We start from the raw sequence: 19,885 nt of genomic DNA, 5'->3' as shown, positions 1-19,885 counted from the left end.
GCCCTCGGAACACAGGTAATGCTGGGTGATGCTGTGGGACAGGACACCCTTAGGCCCAGAGAGGGCACAACGGTGGTGAAACACACAGAGCAAAGCCAAGGCCTCCTGACCTCTGGCTTCATCCTTCAGTCGCTGAACAGATTCTAGGAGATTCTCCTTCTCGTCCAGTTCGCTCTCCAGGAAGGCATTTCTTTCAATGGCTTGATTCAAGCGCTGTTCAAAGTCCTCAAGAGACATGATCGTAGCCCTGGGTGAGAGACAAGCAAAGCTGCCCAAGACAGCAGACGGTGTATCCATCTGGCACCTACAGACTCGGGAAGCAAGAAGGGTCATGCACACATGGTGCAAGTCCCAGCTCTGGCACGTCCTAATCCCACAGAGCTGAGCAGGCCCCTCAACCTTCTGGGACCCAGCTCTTCACCTGCACAGTGGGAACCTCTCAGCTCACGAGGTGCGCACGGCTGTCCCGGGAGGTTAAATGAGATCATGTCCATAAAGCACTTAGCAACGAGCCAGGACCTAATTAGGACCATAGACAGGCCCCGGTCAGATGCCACGATGCAGCATGTTCCATCTTGTCTCGGAGACTCAAGATGCAGTCAGCATTCAGACATCCCACTAAAATGCACATGCAATGTAATAACACGCGTTTAAACAGCTAAGGGAGGCCATCTTCATCCCTCAGTTACCTTAAAAAGTTAAAAAGGTTCACAACGCCCAGCCCCAGCCCAGCTGCCCTAACAACTGCTTCTTTTGGACAGTGTAGATAGCCACTGGAATGCCGTGTTAAAGGCCCTGGCAGAGTTCCCTGGTGGCACAGTGGATAAGAATCTGTCTGCCAATGCAGGGGACACAGGTTCAAGCCCTGGTCTGGAAAGATCCCACATACCAAGGAGCAACTAAGCCCACGCACCTAGAGCCCGTGCTCCGCAACAAGAGAAGCCACTGCAATGAGAAGCCCGTGCACTGCAACGAACCCTGCTTGCCACAACTAGAAAAAGCCCGAACACAGCAATGAAGATTCAATGCAGCAAAAAAAAAAAAAAAAAAAAAAAAAAAAAAAGCGTACTGACAAGTGCTGCAATAAGAAAATCTGTCTAATTGTCTGGACAAGCTACCTTCTCTGGGCCTCAGTTTCCACACATGCAAAGCAGAGGTAATAACAGAACCTCTGCATGGGGTTGGGGGCTGGGGAGTGCAGCAACACACAAAACACACAACAGATGTTTCACACATAAGTGCTCAATAAATGTCAGCAACTTTTCTCACTGATCCTGCGTTTGTCTCCAGAAAACCTTTAACGTCCCCGTAACTGTATCTCATGGTGATCAGAAGCATTTTTTTGGAGTGGAACCCAGGAGTTAACACCTTGCTCTAATGTGTAAGACTAGCTAAGTGTCCCTAGGCAACTTAACCTCTCTGGGCCTCTGGGCCTCCAAAGGCAAAGTGAGGATCAATCATTCATTTATTCACCACTTTCTACTATGTCCAGATTGAGTTGTATTAGTTCCTACCTCAAAGGGTCTTTAGAGGTAAAGAAGATAAAGTTACCAAAAGTGCCTGATTTAAATATCATCCCTTGGGACTTCCCTGGTGGTGCAGTGGTTAAGAATCCGCCTGCCAATGCAGGGGACACGGGTTCGAGTCCTGGTCTGGAAACATCCCACATGCCGCTGGAGCAACTAAGCCCATGCGCCACAACTACTGAGCCCATGTGCTGCAACTACTGAGCCTGTGCTCTAGAGCCTGCGAGCCACAACTACTGAGCCCGTGTGCCACAGCTACTGAGGCCTGCATGCCTAGAGTCCGTGCTCCACAACAAGAGAAACCACCGCAATGAGAAGCCCGTGCACCACAGCGAAGAGTAGCCCCCGCTCACTGCAAATAGAGAAAGCTCGTACGCAGCAACAGACCCAACACAGCCAAAAATAAATAAATAAATTTAATAAATAAACAAATATCATCCTTTGTTGTTTTTAGAGTACAAGACTGGAACCAGTTAAAGTGACCCTAAGGCTGGCATGTCAAACAACAACAAAAAAAGATGAAATAGCTAGGAATTCATGTAACAGGAAACATGTAAGATTTTATTGCAGGGCACAGAGGCTTGTCAAAATGCAGACATATGGTATTTATGGGGAGGAAGACCCCAAACCATAAAGAAATCAATTCTCCATAAGTCCTAATAAGTTTAACACCATCTAATAAAAATATGAACAGGTTTTTACTGGGGGACACAGGCACCGGGGACTGATTTGAAATATGATGTGATAATGAAACAAGAATGGCCAGGAGAGGAATGTTAGCTACAAAAAAGAATGAGATGTCACCATCTGCAACAACATGGATGGACCTAGAGGGTATTATACTAAGTGAAAGACAGAGAAAGACAAATACCATATATTTCACTTATATGTGGAATCTAAAAAATAAAACAAATGGGGACTTCCCCGGTGGCACAGTGGGTAAGACTCCATGCTCCCATTGCAGGGGACCCAGGTTCAATCCCTGGTCAGGGAACGAAATTCCACATGCATGCCGCAACTAAGAGTTCAGATGCCACAACCAAGGAGCCCGCCTGCCGCAACTAAGACCCAGCGCAACCAACCAAACAAATAAATCTTTAAAAAAAAAATTGGCCAAACCAGCATTAAAAAATTAAAGAAAAACAAAACAAATGAACAAATACAACAAAACAGACACAGAGTTACAGATACAGAGAATAAAGAGGTAGTTGCCAGAGGGGAGGAGGTTAGGGAGAGGAGAGAAACAGGTGAGGAAGACCAAGAGGTACAAACTTCCAGCAGCAAAATAAATGAGGGGCTTCCCTGGTGGCACAGTGGTTGAGAGTCCGCCTGCCAACGCAGGGGACACGGGTTCGAGCCCTGGTCTGGGAAGATCTCACATGCCGTGAAGCAACTGGGCCCGTGAGCCACGATTACTGAGGCTGCGCATCTGGAGCCTGTGCTCCGCAACAAGAGAGGCCGCGATAGTGAGAGGCCTGTGCACTGTGATGAAGAGTGGCCCCCACTTGCCACAACTAGAGAAAGCCCTCGCACAGAAATGAAGACCCAACACAGCCATAAATAAATAAATAAATAATTTTTAAAATAAAATAAAATAAATGAGTCACAGGTATGAAAAATACAGTGTGGGGAATACAGTCAATAACTATGTAACATCTTTGTATGGTGACATCTTAGACTTATTGTGGCCATCATTTTGAAATGTATAGAAATACTGAATTACTATATTGTATAACAGGAACTAACACAGTAGGTCAATTATAGTTCAAAACAAACTCATAAAAAGAGATCAGATTTGTGGTTACAGACGCGGGGGATAGAAGGAAGGGTAACTGGATGAAGATGGTCAAAAGGTACAAACTTCTAGCTAAAAGATAAACAAGTACTAGGGATGCAATGCACAACAAGATAATTATGATGAACGCTGCTCTATGTTATGTATGAAAGTTGTTAAGAGAGTAAATCCTAAGAGTTCTCATCACAAGGAAAAGTTTTTTCTATTTTTTAATATTGTATCTGAGGTGATGGACATTCACTAAACTTATTGTGATAATCATTTTAGGATGCATATAAGTCAAATCATTGTGCTATTCACTTAAACATATATAGTACTATATGTCAATTATATCTCAATAAAACTGGAAGAAAAAATTGGCCAAAAGAACTCTGAAAAAGAAGCGAACAGGGGCACTAGCTCCCCTAGATACAAAGAACATGCTCTTTAAAGCCTCAGTAATGAACAGTGTGCTGCAAAGTGAAACAGTTATAAGACCAGACAGACCAAGGAGAGCCAAAGGTCCAGAAATAGATCCAAATACATATGAGAATTTAATTTATGATAAAGGTGGCATCACGAATCATTGATGAGAAGATGGTTGGTTCAATTCTAGGTCTGGGGACTACCAGGTAGCCACCTGGAAAAAAATTAATGTTGGATCCACACCTCATGCTACACCCGAAGATGAATTCCAACTATATCAAAAATTTAAGCTCAGTATTTGGTCAAAATCTACTACTGGCTTCTGGAATGCCAGAGAACCAACTTCAGCAGCATTTCTGGCATTCCTGAACCTGTGTGGATCAATGACCCCGAGTCAGTAATATCAGCAGGGCACAGCACGGAGACTTATTGTTACTATGTGACTATTTGCTTTCAAATAAAGGTAAGCATCCTAGTTGTCCCCTGAGTGGAAAAAGCTTTATGTCCTTTATATGGTGAAATTCTGTCAACTGATATATTTGCATATTTATTATCAAAAGAGTAAAATGCTGCAATACATAAAAACTGTGAAAGCTGTTAATCTCATGGACAGTTATGAGAACCTGAACAGTTAAGCAGGAAAAGAGATTTTCAATAAATATGAATATTAAGAGATACATCTGTTAGATAACTAAGAACATATCCTCTTTGAGCCAATAAATACTTAAAAGTCTATGTATCACCTCACACCCATCAGAATGGCTTCCATCCCAAGAACAGAAAATAACAAGTGTTGGTGACGATGTGGTGGGAATGTAAAATGGTGTGTCATTATGAAAACTGTATGGAGGTTCTGTAAAAAATTAAAAGTAGAATTACTGTATGATCCAGTAGTCCCACCTCTGGGTACATATCCAAAAGAACTGAAAGCAGGATCTCATAGAGGTATCCGTACACCCTTGTTCACTGCAGCATTATTCACAAGAGCCAACAGGTGGAAGCAACCCAAGTGTCCACTGACAGATAAATGGATAAAGAAAATGCAGTACATACATGCAATGAAATATTATGCAGCCTTAAAAAAGGGAAATCCTGTCACATGCTACAATACGGACGAATCTCAAGGACATTATGCTAAGAGAAGAAGCCAGTCACAAAAGGACACATCCTATTTGATTCCATTCATATGGTGTTTCTAATGTAGTCAAAATCATAGAAACAAAGTAGAAAAGTGATTATCAAGGGCTGAAGGGAACAGGGAGTGGAATTAATGTTTAGTGGGTATAGAGTGTCAATGTTGTAAGATGAAAAAGTTCTTCAGCGCTGTTGGCCAATAATGTGAATACATATAACACTACTGAACTGCACACTTAAAAATGGTTAAGGTGGTAAATTTGATGTCAAATTTTTTACCACAAAAAATTAAAAATAAAAAAGTCTATGTAGGGAATTCCCTGGCAGTCCACTGTTTAGGACTCTGTGCTTCCACCGCAGGGGCCTGGATTCAATCCCTGGTTGGGGAACTAGGATCACACAAGCCATGTGGCAGAGCCAAAAAAAAAAAAAAGTGTCTATGTAATAACACATAGACAATTTTTTTAAAAATTAGATTAAATCGATTTTAATCTTTGTTGAATTTGTTGGCATCCTGGCATTCACATATTAAATACCCTTTAAGGAATATATTACTTTTTAGTTAATTCATTTAGGCCTGGAGTCTTTCAAGGTTATCCTTTCACAAGGTCATCTCCTTCCTCAGTTAAAAGTGAGTCATTTGGTTTTATGGATGTACAGTTGGAGACCAAAATAAGCAAATAGCTGATGGTGCTGAGAAATTACTGTTCTTGCAGTAGACGGTCAAGTTTTCCACATATAACTATTAAAATTTTATAATGAAATTGTAAATTGTAATGTTTTAAAGTTTTTTTAAAATAAAACTTCAGTATTCCAAAACTTTACTTGTTCTATAAAGATGATTTGGGTCTCTACCACATCTGATTTTAACATTCAACTATTCAGCATCTGGCTAAAATGTGACTCCAATGCATCTTCAGGAGAGAGAAAGAAAGAAAGGAAACATAAAAATACAAGAAGGAAACATAGGCTAATTAATTGCTTTATAAATGTGGGACTGCAGATATATGTGCCTACACAGAAATCCAAATAACTTTCAATAGTAACATATGCAGTAGACAAAGATGGAAGACAAATGACAAACTCCTAACATTTTCAATTCGTATCATAAATAAATATATAAACATCTCCTAGAAACTGATGAGAAAAAACAACCAGCAATCCAATTTGAAAACAGGCAAGAAGATAACGAGTTCACAGAAAAAGAAATAAAACAGTTATTAAATATATGAAAAGGAACTCAAGATCACTCATAATTCAGAAATGTACCTATTTTGTCACCTATTAGATTGGCAGAAATCCAAAGTTTGAAAAACACTGCTTAGTGAAGCTATTTGGAAAATGGAGACTTACTCACATAGGTGCTGGGAATGGAAATTGGTACAAATGTAGAGAACAACTGGGCAAAAACTATCAAAACACATATGCATATGTCCTTTGACCCAAGAATTCCACTTCTGGGAATTTATTCTACAGATATACATCTACACAAGCAATGCATATCATTCACTACAGCAACACTTATCACTGCAAAAGAACAGAAATGCAGCAAATATCCAGCTGTGGGGGGGGATGGATAAATAATTATGTATCATACAATACCAAGCATACAATAAAATATTCACTTGAAAAAATAACAACAACAAAGAATCCTCTGTGTCCTACTGCAGAATGACCTCCAAAATCTATTACGTGACAAAGCAAGATGTACAATAGTACATACATTCTGAATACAGAATGCTCTTTTGTGGTGGAAAAAACGGGGCGGGGGGGTGAATAATACAAACTTCTATTTGCTTGAATTTGAATTTTAAAACTCTACCCCTTTGTATATTATTTTTGAATCACGTGAATGTACTCTCTTTGTGATAGACTGCATTATTGGTCCCAATTCTTCATCCTCCCAGTAGCCACACCCTTGCTTTGGCCTCATTGTGGGTGGAATGTACTTTCCCACCCCTTGACAGGGCTTGGCCGTGTGACTTGCTTTCATCAATGATATATGGGTAGAAATGATCGTAAGCCAGTGGCTTGCCAAAAATCATAAAATACTACAAAGCCACAGGAACCAAGTCATTATGGTGTTGGTAGTAATTCATAAATTGCACATTAGACAAAAGAGAAGAATCCTGAATTGGATTCCAGAATATACAGTCAGTCCTCCACATCTGTGGGTTGCACATCCTTGGACTCAACCAACTATATATCAAAATTATTCAGGAAAAAAAAATCCAGAAAGTTCCAAAAAGCAAAACTTGAATTTGCCACTCACTGGCAACTAGTTATACAGATTTTAGATTTTATTAGGTTTTATAATTAGACATAAAGTATATGGGAAGATGCACATAGGTTATATGCAAATGCTACACCATTTCATATAAGGGATTTGAGCATCCACAAATTTTGGTATCCTCAAGGGTCCTGGAACCAATCCCCCATGGATACGAAGGAACAACTGTATGGCAGGTTAACATATGACAGAGATGTGTTCAATTCAGTGGGAAAAAGATGGAGTGTTTAACACATAGTACTGGCACAACTGGCTATCTACCTAATGAAAATAAAATGGGACACATATACTAGGTACAAAAATAAATTCCAGGTAGATTAAAAGCATAAGTTAAAACAATTAATTTAAAAATCTTGCAAAAAAAATTAAGAGAATACACGCATAATCAAATGATCAAGATGTCCCTAGTGAAGTCTGGAAACCTAGAAGCTATAAAAGACATAACTGATGACCCAAAAATGAAAAATATTTGTATGAAAAATGATACCACAAAATCAAGAGACAAAAGATTATTTGTAAAAAATATTTTTCAATGTGGGACGAAAGATGAGCAGCAAAAATACACAAAGAACTCTTACAAACTGATTTTAAAAAAAAAAGGAGGTCCCATTTCTGGTAATAATAAGGTAGCCTGTATCAGACCAAACATCCTATAGATTACAACTACAAACTCTGGGTGAAACAGGAAAAACAATGATCTGAAGGCACTGGCAAAAACCAGAAGGGATACAACACTTGGAAGAGAGACAACACTTGGAAGAAGGAACAGCAGTGGCTGAATCCTGCATCTTTATAAGCTTTGTGTCTATAGCTCCAGTGATAAAAATCCACCACCTTGGCGGAATCCAAAATTCTACATATAAACTCTTCCCACACCTCTGGCTGACCCCTGAACCATGCATGTGCACGGCAGACTTGAAGCAGCCTAGTTAAAAGCGTCAAACAGATTTCACCTACTACCCATCAAAGGGAGACCGAGTTTGGAGTGTGAGTTCAGCCTACTTAACAAACAAATTAGAAACATAACAGAATCCATAGTTTCTGCAACACATCATTCATAATGTCCAGAATATAATCCAAAATTACTAGACGTGTGAAAAGCAAGAAAATGTGACCCAAACTCAGTAGAAAAGGCTCATTGGAACATCTAACATCTGAGATAACCCAGATGTTAGAATTAACAGAAAAGGATCTTAAAAAAAGTTGTTATAACTATGCTCAAGGATGCAAAGAAAGAAATCTCAGTAGAGGACTAGGAAATTCTAGATCTTAAATATCTAAAATAAAACATTATTGGAACTGGCTTAACAGCAGATTGGAGGACAGAAGAAGGAGTCAGTGAACTTCAAACTAGATCAATAGAAATGATCTAATTTGAGGAACCAAGACAAAGAAAATTAGGAAAAGATATGAACAGAGCCTCAGAGACCTGTGTGACAATATCAAAAGGACATGGGACACAACATGTGTGTAGTTGGTGTCCCAGAAGGGCAGGAGAGAAAGAAGAGGGCAGCAAAAATCTCTGAGGAAATAATGACCAAAGTTAAATTTGGCGGAAGACAAATTTACAGACCAAAGTGCCCAGCAAACCCGTAACAGGATAAATACATACAAAATCCAGGCACATCACAAACTGCTAAAAACCAAAAATAAAGAGAAATTCTGAGAACAGCCAGAGAAAAACACCATATTATATACAGGGGAGTGACTATTCAAATGACCACTAACTTCTGACCTCCAGCAAGGAGACCAGAAGACAGCAGAACATCTTTAATGTGCTGAAAGGAAAAAAAACAAAAACAAGAACAAAAACCTGTCAACGTGGAATTCTACATCCAGTGGAAATATCCTTTAAGAATGAAGGTGAAAGAAAGACATTTTCAGATAAACTAAAGCAAGAAGAATTCACCATCAGCAGACCTGCACCACAAGAAACCCTAAGGGAAGTTCTTCAAGCTGAAGGAAAATAACGAGAGGGAAACTTCAGGAAGGAATGAACCAGAAACTGTAAATCTGTGGGTAAATATAAAAGGCTATCTTTTTACTCTCTTACCTTCTCGCATTACAGCTATCGCATAAAGTTCAAGGATGGTAAGTGAAACTCTAAGGTTGCAAGGCCGTTGCATTTGGTACATTATTAACGAAGTAGACTGAAAAGTTGAGCGCGTGTATTGGGGTCCCTAAAGCAACCGCAAAAAAGAATGCAAGGAGCTGTGGGTGCAGTGCCAAGGGCCCGTGTCTCAACAGGAGTGTGGGGCATGTGCACATTTGTCCACACTGATGAAACTGTACACTTAAGATCTGTGCATATTGCTGTATGTAATTTATATCTAAATCTTTAAAAAAAAGTTTTCTTAAGAAAAAAAAAAGTGCCTGGCTCAGAGTAGTTATTCAATAACTTATTGTTAGTATTCTGCTAAACTTCAGAACATCAGTTTAAGAAATACTGTCCTATCTTAGGGCCTATTTATTGAGCACATGCTTGTCCTTCTGCCTGGAATGTTCTCACCCCCCACTCTTCCCCTAGGAAGAGTGAAAACGCCTAGGCATCCCTCGGTCTTAGCCTAAATGGCATGTCCTTTGGGAAGCCTTGACTAATATTCCCCCAGCAATGGACAAATTAATATAACCAATCACATGCTCCCACAGCACCCTGGACTTGCAGCACTTGCTGCCTGTTGCCCATTTCCTATGAGGCTGTAGGACTCACAAAGGCACTGGCTTTGCTTACTGCTGAATTCTCTACCCTCAACACAGTGCCTGGTACCCAGAGACAAAAAGCTCCCAAACCTCTTTTCTCCTTCCCAGCGTACCGTTTGGCTCTTTCCAGGTCGTCATTGGCTTGCTCCAGCTCTCTGATGTATTTCTGAAGTTGATCTTTAATGGCTTTTGTCTGGGCAAGGTCATCCTCTAAGGCTGAGATCTGCCGGTAGCCTTCAGAATGCTGCGTTTCAAACTTCTCCTGAAGGACAGAATCAACACTGAATGAATGATTTAAGACTCCCGACGAGGATGTTTATCTCCCTTCCCTGTCATCTCCTTAGGACACTGAAGGTTAATCCTGGGACAAAACACTCTCCGTTGCAGTGCATGTGTGTTGTCCCTAGCTGCTGGGCATCCATCCCCCCTCTGCAAAGCCCACCAGCACGCCAATTTCTTTATAATTAATTTATTTTTATTATTTATTTATTTATTTTTGGCTGTTGGGTCTTCATTGCTGCGTGTGGGCTTTCTCTAGTTGCGGCGAGCGGGGGCTACTCTTCGTTGCAGTGCGCAGGCTTCAGTAGTTGCGGCTCGTGGGCTCTAGAGCGCCGGCTCAGTAGTTGTGGCGCACAGGCTTAGTTGCTCCACAGCATATGGGATTCTTTCCGGACCAGGGCTCGAAGCCGTGTCCCCTGCACTGGCAGGCGGATTCTTTTTTTTTTTTTTTTTTTTTTGCGGTATGCAGGCCTCTCAGTGTTGTGGCCTCTCACGTTGCGGAGTACAGGTTCCGGATGCGCAGGCTCAGCAGCCACGGCTCACGGGCCCAGCCGCTCCGCGGCATGTGGGATCTTCCCAGACCGGGGCACGAACCCATGTCCCCTGCATCAGCAGGCAGATTCTTAACCACTGCACCACCAGGGAAGTCCCACACCAATTTCTTTAGGCGATTTCTCTCTCCCCATTCTAGGATCTTTGTGGGACCAGCTTTCCCAACACACTCACTCAGGATACCAGAGGATAAGCCTAAGCTCAGTCAAGAGAACCTTCTGTCCAGACATGGACTCTTAAGCAAATGAGGGAGGACGGGGGAAACAGGGGGCCATCAAGCTGTCAGGTCCCGAGTGCTTCCTGAGCATTTTATACCCTGCCCCCTCCCACATTGGTCCCTGCAGCCTCTGGTATCAAGCAGCCCCCAACAATCTTCAAAGCAATCATTTTGTGCAAGGTGTCCACAGCCACAGAAAGCCTCATAAACCTCTCCGAGCCTGATCCACAAGGGCAATACCGATGCACTTAACATGATATCCCTGGATTACAGACAGAATAGCAGGAATCACAACGACTTTGTTGCCTGTGCCTCACAGTCAGATCAGGACATCATGGACTCATTTTGACAGATTTTCTGACTTTGTGACCCAGGATACTCTCCCTGTGGCATGGGGGAGTTAGGAACTTCTGGGCCTCTGAGGAGGGAGAGAGAGAAGGAAGAGAGGGAAAGGGAGGCAGGAGGGAAGGGAAGAAGGAAAAAACAAAACTGTTGTTTTTACCAAAAGAAGCTTAGTGTGATCTAGCCACTGCTTTCCAAGGCAAGGCACAGCCCAGATGATGTTTCAACAACCTGCTGCTGCCCAGCTACGGCAGCTAACATTTACCGCAGGTCTACTCTGCGCCAGCCTCTGGGCCCAGGACGCTGTTTTTGTTGCCTCATTTAACGCCATTTCAGAGACATGGGAACTGAGGCTCAGTCACTTCGTCAGCCCAAAGTCAACTGGAAGCACATGACTGAGCCAAGATCCATCCTGGCCACCTGGGGTTGCGCTCTTAGAACAACTACGCTAAACTGCCCCCAACCACTTCCATCCAGGTCACATGGGAACTGATAACATGTGCACACGCGCACGCACGCACGCACGCACGCGCGCACACACACACACACACACACACACACACACACACACACACACTCACTCACTCCGGCTCCTCTCTCAAATTACTTTCCATCATCAAACACCCTTACCACCTTTCCTTCATCTACAAACATGAAAGAAAACACTCACTTCCCACAGGAAAGGCCCAAGTCTAATTACAAAGTTAGAAAAACACGCCAACTCCTCTTCTTGAGTCAGTTGAGTAAACAAAGCTGTTGCTAGAAACAGTCTGGAGGCGCTGGGGAGAGTGATGTAATGGTGACTGGGCCAGAGAGGCGTGGCCAGAGCCATGGGGAAAGAAGAAGGTCCACAGAACAGGCAGATTATTTACAAGGTGAGGACAGGGAGGGGTGTCACATCCTCACGCTGCTTGGTCTCCTCTGATACTCTGTTTCCTGGATATGAGCACAGGAAGCGTCTTGGCTCAGACAAGCAGGGGCAGACCAGGCCCAGGCACAGGCGAATTCCCAGGCGTGGCTCTGATGGCTCCCCACCCTTGATTTGGGTGCCTCCCCAAATAAAACAGGAGGGTACAGGATCCTAGGTCACTAACCTAAGTTCCAACACAGGTTCCAAGAAGACACAGTTACTGGGCTTGTCCACCAGCATAAGGATTCAAATGTTGTCCTTTGAACTTGGGGACATGAAAAGCTGTTGCGCTTTCATTTGGGGCTAATTATAATAAACTGTCAGCTGATGGAGGCATCAATAGATGCTCTGTTGGATCCCTTACAAGCATTTTTATTCAACTTGCAATGAATAAGCCACTTGTCAAGGAGTCTGACTCAGTTGAAGACTCTCCTCTTAGGTGACAGAAATATGTGCTGGGGGCAGTTCTTCACTCCAAGGTAGTTCTGTTTCCTCACCTGCTCCACACCCTGTGTCTCATGAACCTGCCATGTGGTTGTAATGAAGAGGTCTTCTGCCGGTTCAGTGGCTCAGTCTGGAAGAGGTTAATTACTTAGCAACTGCATGATATTTAGTCAGCATGTCCTCCTACCCTCTCCAAACGATGGTTCATACCACTAGTCTTCCCATCCCTGAGCCCCCTTCAGTGTAAGGGCTGTAAAGATTCCCCAGTGCCTAGGGCAGGGGCCAGGCTGTTAACAAAAATGAGTGACATGGGCCACGTGTAAGCAGCAAAAGACACTCAGTCCCCAGTGTCAAGAGTTGTGGGGGAAAGGACAGAAGTGGGGACTAGGGCAAAATGGAGAAGGCTTGCTCTGTCTAAGCAACCACAACTCAGCTTTTTGCCAGTGTGGAAGAAGGCTGGCCTGGGGTAGCCAGATCCACCAAAGGAAGATAAAAAGGAAGTCGGAAATCTAAGTGTTTACAAGAAGCCTCACAAATCTGAATGTTGATACTAATTTTTTTTTAAAACCCCACTAAAGATATAAATTTTACTATCAAAAGAACAAACTGTAAGCAAACCCTTACCTCTAGTTAACAGCCTACTGCAGTATTTACAGGGAAGTGTACAGATGTTGGTGATTCACTTTGAAATGCATTGGGAAGATGGATTGATGGATGGATAGATAATAAAGTATGTAAGTATGGCAATGGTCATTGGTAGAGCCCAGATGGTGGATACAGGTGTTCACTGGAAAATTCTTTCAACCCTGTGTGCTTGAAAACTTGCATGATACAATGTTGAGTGAAAACCACTAAAGGCTTAAACAAACAACATCTATGGGCCAGACTGCCCTGTTGGGGGCCAGCTTGGGCTCTGTGGTCTATGCCGTAAAAGCTTAAGGGTCCACTGCTCAGTTTCTACGGTCTGTGCGGCCCTTCCTCTGCTACTCCTCACCCCTCGATCCGCAATCCATTTGTTGGCCCCGCTTTCTCCCATGTGCTAGTAAAGGCAGATTCCCAAGGTCCACTTGACAGTCATTCTTGCCCGTATCTGTGGCAGTTCCATATTAACTCTTCATCAAACCCTTATACACCAAGTTGCTGGCTAGACACACACACACACACACACACACACACACACACACACACACACACACACACACACACACACACCTTCAAACACCAGCTCAAGTCCCTCCCATCTCCTCCACGATGCTGCCTCCAACCCATGCAAATCTCTCTCAGGAGGATCTCATGGTCAGTACCACATAACTGAGCATCTTTTCTCTAAGTGCTTCCAGCCGTTAGGTCTGTCTTCCCCGCAAAGCTTCCAGAGGGCAAGGGACACATCTCCTTCCACTGTGCATCACACCTAGCCCTGGACTCACACTGCAGGGCCTTGGCTAGTTCTCCCAGTGGCTCATCAAAATATATATGAGGAGCTTTGTTTTAAAAAGAAAAAAAAAAAAACAAGACATGCAGACATGCTGGGGCCCCACCCAGACTTCCTGAGAATGGGTGGGTCCAGGCCTGTCTGATGTTTATGAAGCTGGCCAGGTGACCCTGCCTGGCAGTGAGGGCTGAGAGCTGTCCCTTGGGCAGAGTTACACTTTGTGATAATCTGTTAAGCTCTACAGAGTGTCCAAAAGGCATTCTTTACCCTGCAGAGAAGTGGTTCTCCAGATACTTGGCAATGTCTGCAGATATTTTTGGTTGTCACAACCTTGGGGAGGGGGTGCTACTGGCATCTAGTGGGTGGAGACCAGGATGCTGTTAAACAGCCCACAGTGTGAAACTCGACCCCCACAAGAGAATCATGTGGCTGCCTTCAAATGTCAACAGTGCCCAGGTTGAGGAATCTGCTCTGTCCTACAGGACTTTCCATAATGATGGAGACATTCTACAGCCTCTCTGTCCCACAGTGACACCCACTAGAGACATGTGGCCTTTGAGCACTTGAAATATTGGCTAGTATGATTAAGGAATTAAATTTCTATTTATTTTATTTTAATTAACTTAAATGTCAGTAGCCGTGCGTGGCTAGGGGCGACCATTCTGGACAGCATAACCCTGGGCCTTATAATATAACAATCAGCAATTCCAGAGACGCTCCATACTCTAGAAAGGTCTGCCTTCCATGTGCCTTGCAGGATTGTGACCAACAGCCAAGAATGGCTGTGGGACATGTGTAAGACCTGCCTCTCACAGAGCGCCTCCATCAGGGGCACTAAGAGTTCAAGCGCCACACGCGCGCAGCAAGGCCTGGGGGTGGGGGTGAGCCTGGGCCCAAGTCTGCAGGCTCCCTTTTCCAGTCACGGCGCTGGACGCCACCCACACATGCAGGCGTCTCCTCTCACCCCCTCACCTTGATGGTTTCCAGCTCCATTCGAAGGCGGCTGTTTTCTGACAGCAGGTCCCTGTTCCTGGTTTCAATTTGTTGCAGCTGCGTCTCCAATTCAGCTTCATATTCTCGGCTTCCCTCCTGGAATTCTCGGAGTTCCTCTTGCGTGTTCTCTGCCCTACACAATTCCCAGATGTTAGCTGATCATTTACTGAGTGCTTACATGCTGCTATTATACCTGTATCAGCTATTAATTCAACTGCCTTTTGAGGCAGAAACTGTCATTGTCCTCATTATACAGATGAGAAGATGAGGTGACTTGTCTCGAGGTCAAACAAGTCAGAAACAGAGCTTGGGCCTGCCCCCAGGTGTGCCTGACTCCATAGCCCTTTTTTAACCAATTCACTCTCCACACATTCATCCCACTTGTACTTTTTGGAGCCCAACATGTAGTAAACACACTTTGGATTGTGTATTCTCTGCAGATTTATTTGCAAATAGAAACTGGACATAATACAAATGCTCACTTATCACACCACTATCATAGGTCCCTGCCCCATATCCCAATTGCCCAATTCTACCTTCTCAATCCTTACAGGTCAAGGGATATCTTTTTTTTTTTTTTTTTTTTTTAACACCAAGCTTAAACTCTTTTAAAATCAAACTAAGAATAAAGAAATTAGAGGAGCTGGAATAAGACCTCCCTGTGTAGATTACAAGAGTCCATGAGAAATAAAACAAAAACAATGTTAAACACACACACACACACACAATTCCCAGATATGGGCACTGAAACAGTGGTTTCAAATTTTAAAATCTGTAACAACCCATTTTGCTAGGCATAGGGAGAAGTTCTTTCCCCACACACGAAGGGCAGACCAGATATGGCACCCAGGAGCTGATAAAACCCTGCCAGAAAATAAGCTGGGAAGTAGCAGAGCCGTTTGCTTAGGACCCTAGGCTTTGGGGTTCCAATTCCAGCTCTGTTACTCCCCTGGCTGTCTGACCTTGGGCAAGTTGACTTGCTTTCACTGAGGCTCAGTTTCCTCATTTCTAAAATGGGGTGAGAATGGTTTCTCCATGGGACAGTGTTGAGACTTAACTGAGATGATATATGTTAAGCCCTTCACAGTGCCCGGCACATAGTAGGCCCACAATAAATGGTTGCTGCCATCACTATGGGAAGAAAAAGCAAGGTGAACTTCGGAGAACTGACCTCTGCTTGTAGGTCATAGCCAGGTCTTTCCAATAGTTAGCTTCTTCCTCCTCGGAGCCGAAAGTCTTTCCTGAGTCCTCCATTGTGAAAACGGGGGGAAAGATTACTATTCTTGCCTCATGATGTCTAGAAGAGAAAGTTTTAAAATTATTACCCACATCTGGTTAAACAGCTGATCTTTAATGGGGAAAAAAAATTTCTAGACTTTATGCTGGATTAAGTGTGGCAAAAAACATTGCCAAAAAACTAAAACTAAACCCAGGCAAAATATAGTCCACCTGCACATTACATTCCATGGAAAAACCTACCAAGGGGCTTCCCTGGTGGCGCAGTGGTTAAGGATCTGCCTGCCAATGCAGGGGATGCGTGTTCAAGCCCTGGTCCGGGAAGATCCCACATGCTGCAGAGCAAATAAGCCCATGCGCCACAACTACTGAGCCTGCATTCTAGACCCTGTGAGCCACAACTACTGAAGCCCGCGCACTGCAACAAGAGAAGACACTGCAATGAGAAGTCCATGCACTACAACTAAGCTCGCCACCACCAGAGAAAGCCCGCATGCAGCAACAAAGACCCAACACAGCCAAAAAATAAATAAATAAAATAAATGTACTAAAAAAAAAAACCTACCAAGACTTGCTGATTTATTACATTTGGGTGGGGAGGGGAGGAGAGGGGAAGATGTCTCATGGGTTCTAACTTAGGCAACCAGGTGCCACCACCATCCCTATCACCAGAGAATCAGAAGGAAAAGTCTTTAGGGTGAGGGGATACTGAACCCAGCTTGGGACATTTTTAATTGGACGTGCCTGTGATACATCAAGATGCAACACTGGATCTGAAACTCAGGATGAAGTGCAGGCTAACAATACAAATTTAAGAATCATGAGTTTGTAGCTGGTTCTTCCTTTTTTCTTGTGACAGAACCACGAAATAGTTGACTGAGAACTATTTATGGATCTCTGAGGAGTGCCAGTGTCTGAAAGCTAGGAACAGAAACAGTGATCACAGACAGAGGAGAAACAAGTGAGAGAGATGAGAACCAGAAGAGTGAGCTGTCCTGGGAGTAGACGGTTTCAAGGGGAAAAAAGAGAACGTTCCACAGTATCCAAGATACAACAGAGAAGCTGGTAAGGTAAGGACTGGGAAATATCCACCCACAAGACTTGGCAAAATGTTGGTCACTGGTGATGTGAGCAAGAATGGTTTCAACACAGGGAGGAGGGATAAACAGGAAGAGGAAGTAGATGGGATTTTGGAGAACTGGGTATGAGAAGAAAAGGAGACACAATAGACAGTAGCCAGAGGGGAGTGATGATAAGGGCCTGGACTCAGGATTCTGAGCTATCCAGAGCAGAGGTTAGGGAACAAATTTCTATTAACAGTTATCAGTCTATGGACTCCCAGCTGATAAAGCCTCTCAATGTAACAGCTTGTTTTCTCAATTTATTTAAGACTCTGAGCTTGTCAAAAGGTCATTAGGAATCCAAATGAGATCTCTCCAAAGTCCCTTCTTCCCCTCAAGCTAGCTCATGGTTCTGTCTTTGGGGACAACAGAATGAACACAACCTCTCACTCTGCAAGACATAACTAACAAGCTGTATATGTGGCTAAATATACAAATAATTCTGCTAATATGTCAGTGTTGACATGGACACAATCACCAACATCTGTATCCCTGGTAGAAACTGAACAATGATACCTACATCCGAACACAGTACTTACTGATAACTCTACATTTGTTAGGACCTGTATTCACACCTCTTCCTCCAAATTTCTCTCCCTTCCCTAATTCAGAGAAAACATGCCATGTCCCCACCCACTCCCTTCTGGGGAACAGAGTTTCTCTGAAAGCTTGACTAAAGCAGAGAAGCTGGATGGAGTAGAAAGTTGTTAATTTGATTTTTTTTTTTTTCCAGTCCATGCTTTCTGTAACAGCACCCTAACATTCCCTTGGGGAAACCAATTCTACACTCCTTCCACGGGGCTCAGATGGACTTGACATCATCTTCTGCATCTGGGAGATGGCATGTGACTACTCAATGCCATCGGTAACAGGCTCAGAGGTGGGCCTAACCCAAGCTGAACCAATGACAAGGATCAGCCTAATCCAAACTGAGCCAATGATTGGCTCAGGGGTGCACGTAACCCAAGCTGAGCCAATGAGTGTCCAGGCCCAGGCCTTTCGCGGAGCTATCAAGAAAGAAACCCTCTGGAGTTGTTAACTAACCTTACTGTAGTAATTATTTCACAAAATATACGTCTCAAACCATCACGCGCTACACCTTAAACTTACACAATGTTATATGTCAATTATATCTCCATAAAGCCCGGGGGGGGAGGGAGAAGAAACTCTTTCCATTAGGGTTCGTGGTGGTCATCTTGCTATCACAAGAGAGGAGACTGCCTGAGAATGAAGCCAAAACAAAGGAAAGCAGGGCCAAGAAGTGGAGAGGCTGTGTCCTGATAATATCATTCGGACACCTGGGTCCAGTCATTCCTGATTTAATGTTAGGAGAGATAATCAACTCCCTTTCTTGGTTGGACCAGTTAGGTCTGGATTTCTGCTACAAGAGAAGCCTAATAAACGTTTGGAGTGAAAGATCTTGTTTGCTGAAAGTACAAAGGATAGAGCACCTAGAGTGTAAATAGCAGTAATTACCATGGTGATGGGTAAGAGTAAACCTAATTCTGGTAATCCCTGCTCAAGCCACAAGCTCTAATGAGCCCAGAGCTCATCTAGTATGGGGTCACCAAACCAATGTCTATAGCGTTAAGAGCCCAGAGCCCATGCAACTGTAACTGAGTGCTGTGTGGCCATTAATGATCATATTGAGGACAGTTCCAACTGCACGGCATGGGAGGAATTCTGTGTACAGGAGGGTGAGAAAGTGAGGAACTAGGAACAATGAATGTACAATGACTTTTCCTGATGTTTGGAAAAAGATCACATCCAAGTTCAACGTAATGAGTCCCTGCCTACTTCTCTAAACATTTCCTACAGCCCTACCCCTCACTCACTTATGCTGCAGCCACACTGCCTTCTTTCTGTTCTTTGAACACACCAAGCTTGCTCCCACTCAGGGTCTTTGAACTGGCTGTTCTCTCTGCCTGGAATGCTCTCTCCTCAGATCTCTGCTAGCAGATTTCCTTCTTGCTGCTCAGATCACAGCTGAACTGTCTTCCCCAGAGAGACCTTATCTGAACATCCCACCAAATACCTCCTCCAGCCCTTCACTGTCATATTAACCCCTGCTTTGTTTTATTTCATCACTTTATTAGTTTTGTTTTTGTTTTATCTTCCCCCACCGGAATGTCAGTTTTGAGCACAGGGACCTTCACCATCTTGCTTTTTTATTCCCAATTCCTGAACAGTGCCTGGCATATAATAGGCTTTCAATAAATGCTTGTGGAAGGAAGGAACACAGGGAAAGATAGAGAGTGGCCACTTGCTGGAAGGGGATGTGAGGTTAAGGAAAAGAAGCAGGAGACCCTCTGAAGGCTAGTTTATAGTTTACTTCTGTAAATCCCTAAGATACTTAACAGGATGGGGAAAACCTTTCTCCCTCGGCACCTGAGTGGCATCTCATTAATGGGAAGGGGCTGGAGGACAGGGTGCCATGTTGGAAACTACCCCCTCCCCAGGTGTACATGATAAGGAGTATCTGATACAGTTACTGGAGATTAGTAACCTT

General features: G+C 43.5%; 1 protein-coding gene across 6 annotated transcripts in view; it reads right to left on the bottom strand.

Annotated features, from left to right (window-relative positions):
* The window catches only part of NDE1 (nudE neurodevelopment protein 1), a 29,569-nt gene that overhangs the window by 6,307 nt on the left and 3,377 nt on the right, over positions 1 to 19,885 (bottom strand). For all 6 annotated transcript variants that reach the window (XM_059038304.2, XM_059038309.2, XM_067013502.1 and 3 more), the window contains 4 exons: positions 16,191 to 16,316; positions 14,999 to 15,152; positions 9,964 to 10,112; positions 111 to 247 (listed from right to left, as the gene is read on the bottom strand). In XM_059038304.2, the coding sequence (XP_058894287.1) occupies positions 111 to 247; positions 9,964 to 10,112; positions 14,999 to 15,152; positions 16,191 to 16,273 (523 nt within the window). In that variant the 5' untranslated portion in view covers positions 16,274 to 16,316. The remainder of the gene's footprint in view (positions 1 to 110; positions 248 to 9,963; positions 10,113 to 14,998; positions 15,153 to 16,190; positions 16,317 to 19,885) is intronic.

Source organism: Kogia breviceps, chromosome 14, assembly GCF_026419965.1.
Source record: "Kogia breviceps isolate mKogBre1 chromosome 14, mKogBre1 haplotype 1, whole genome shotgun sequence".
NCBI classification, from domain to species: Eukaryota; Metazoa; Chordata; class Mammalia; order Artiodactyla; family Physeteridae; genus Kogia; species Kogia breviceps.
Note: the sequence above shows the minus strand (reverse complement) of the source record. Positions and strands in the feature narration are given on the sequence as shown.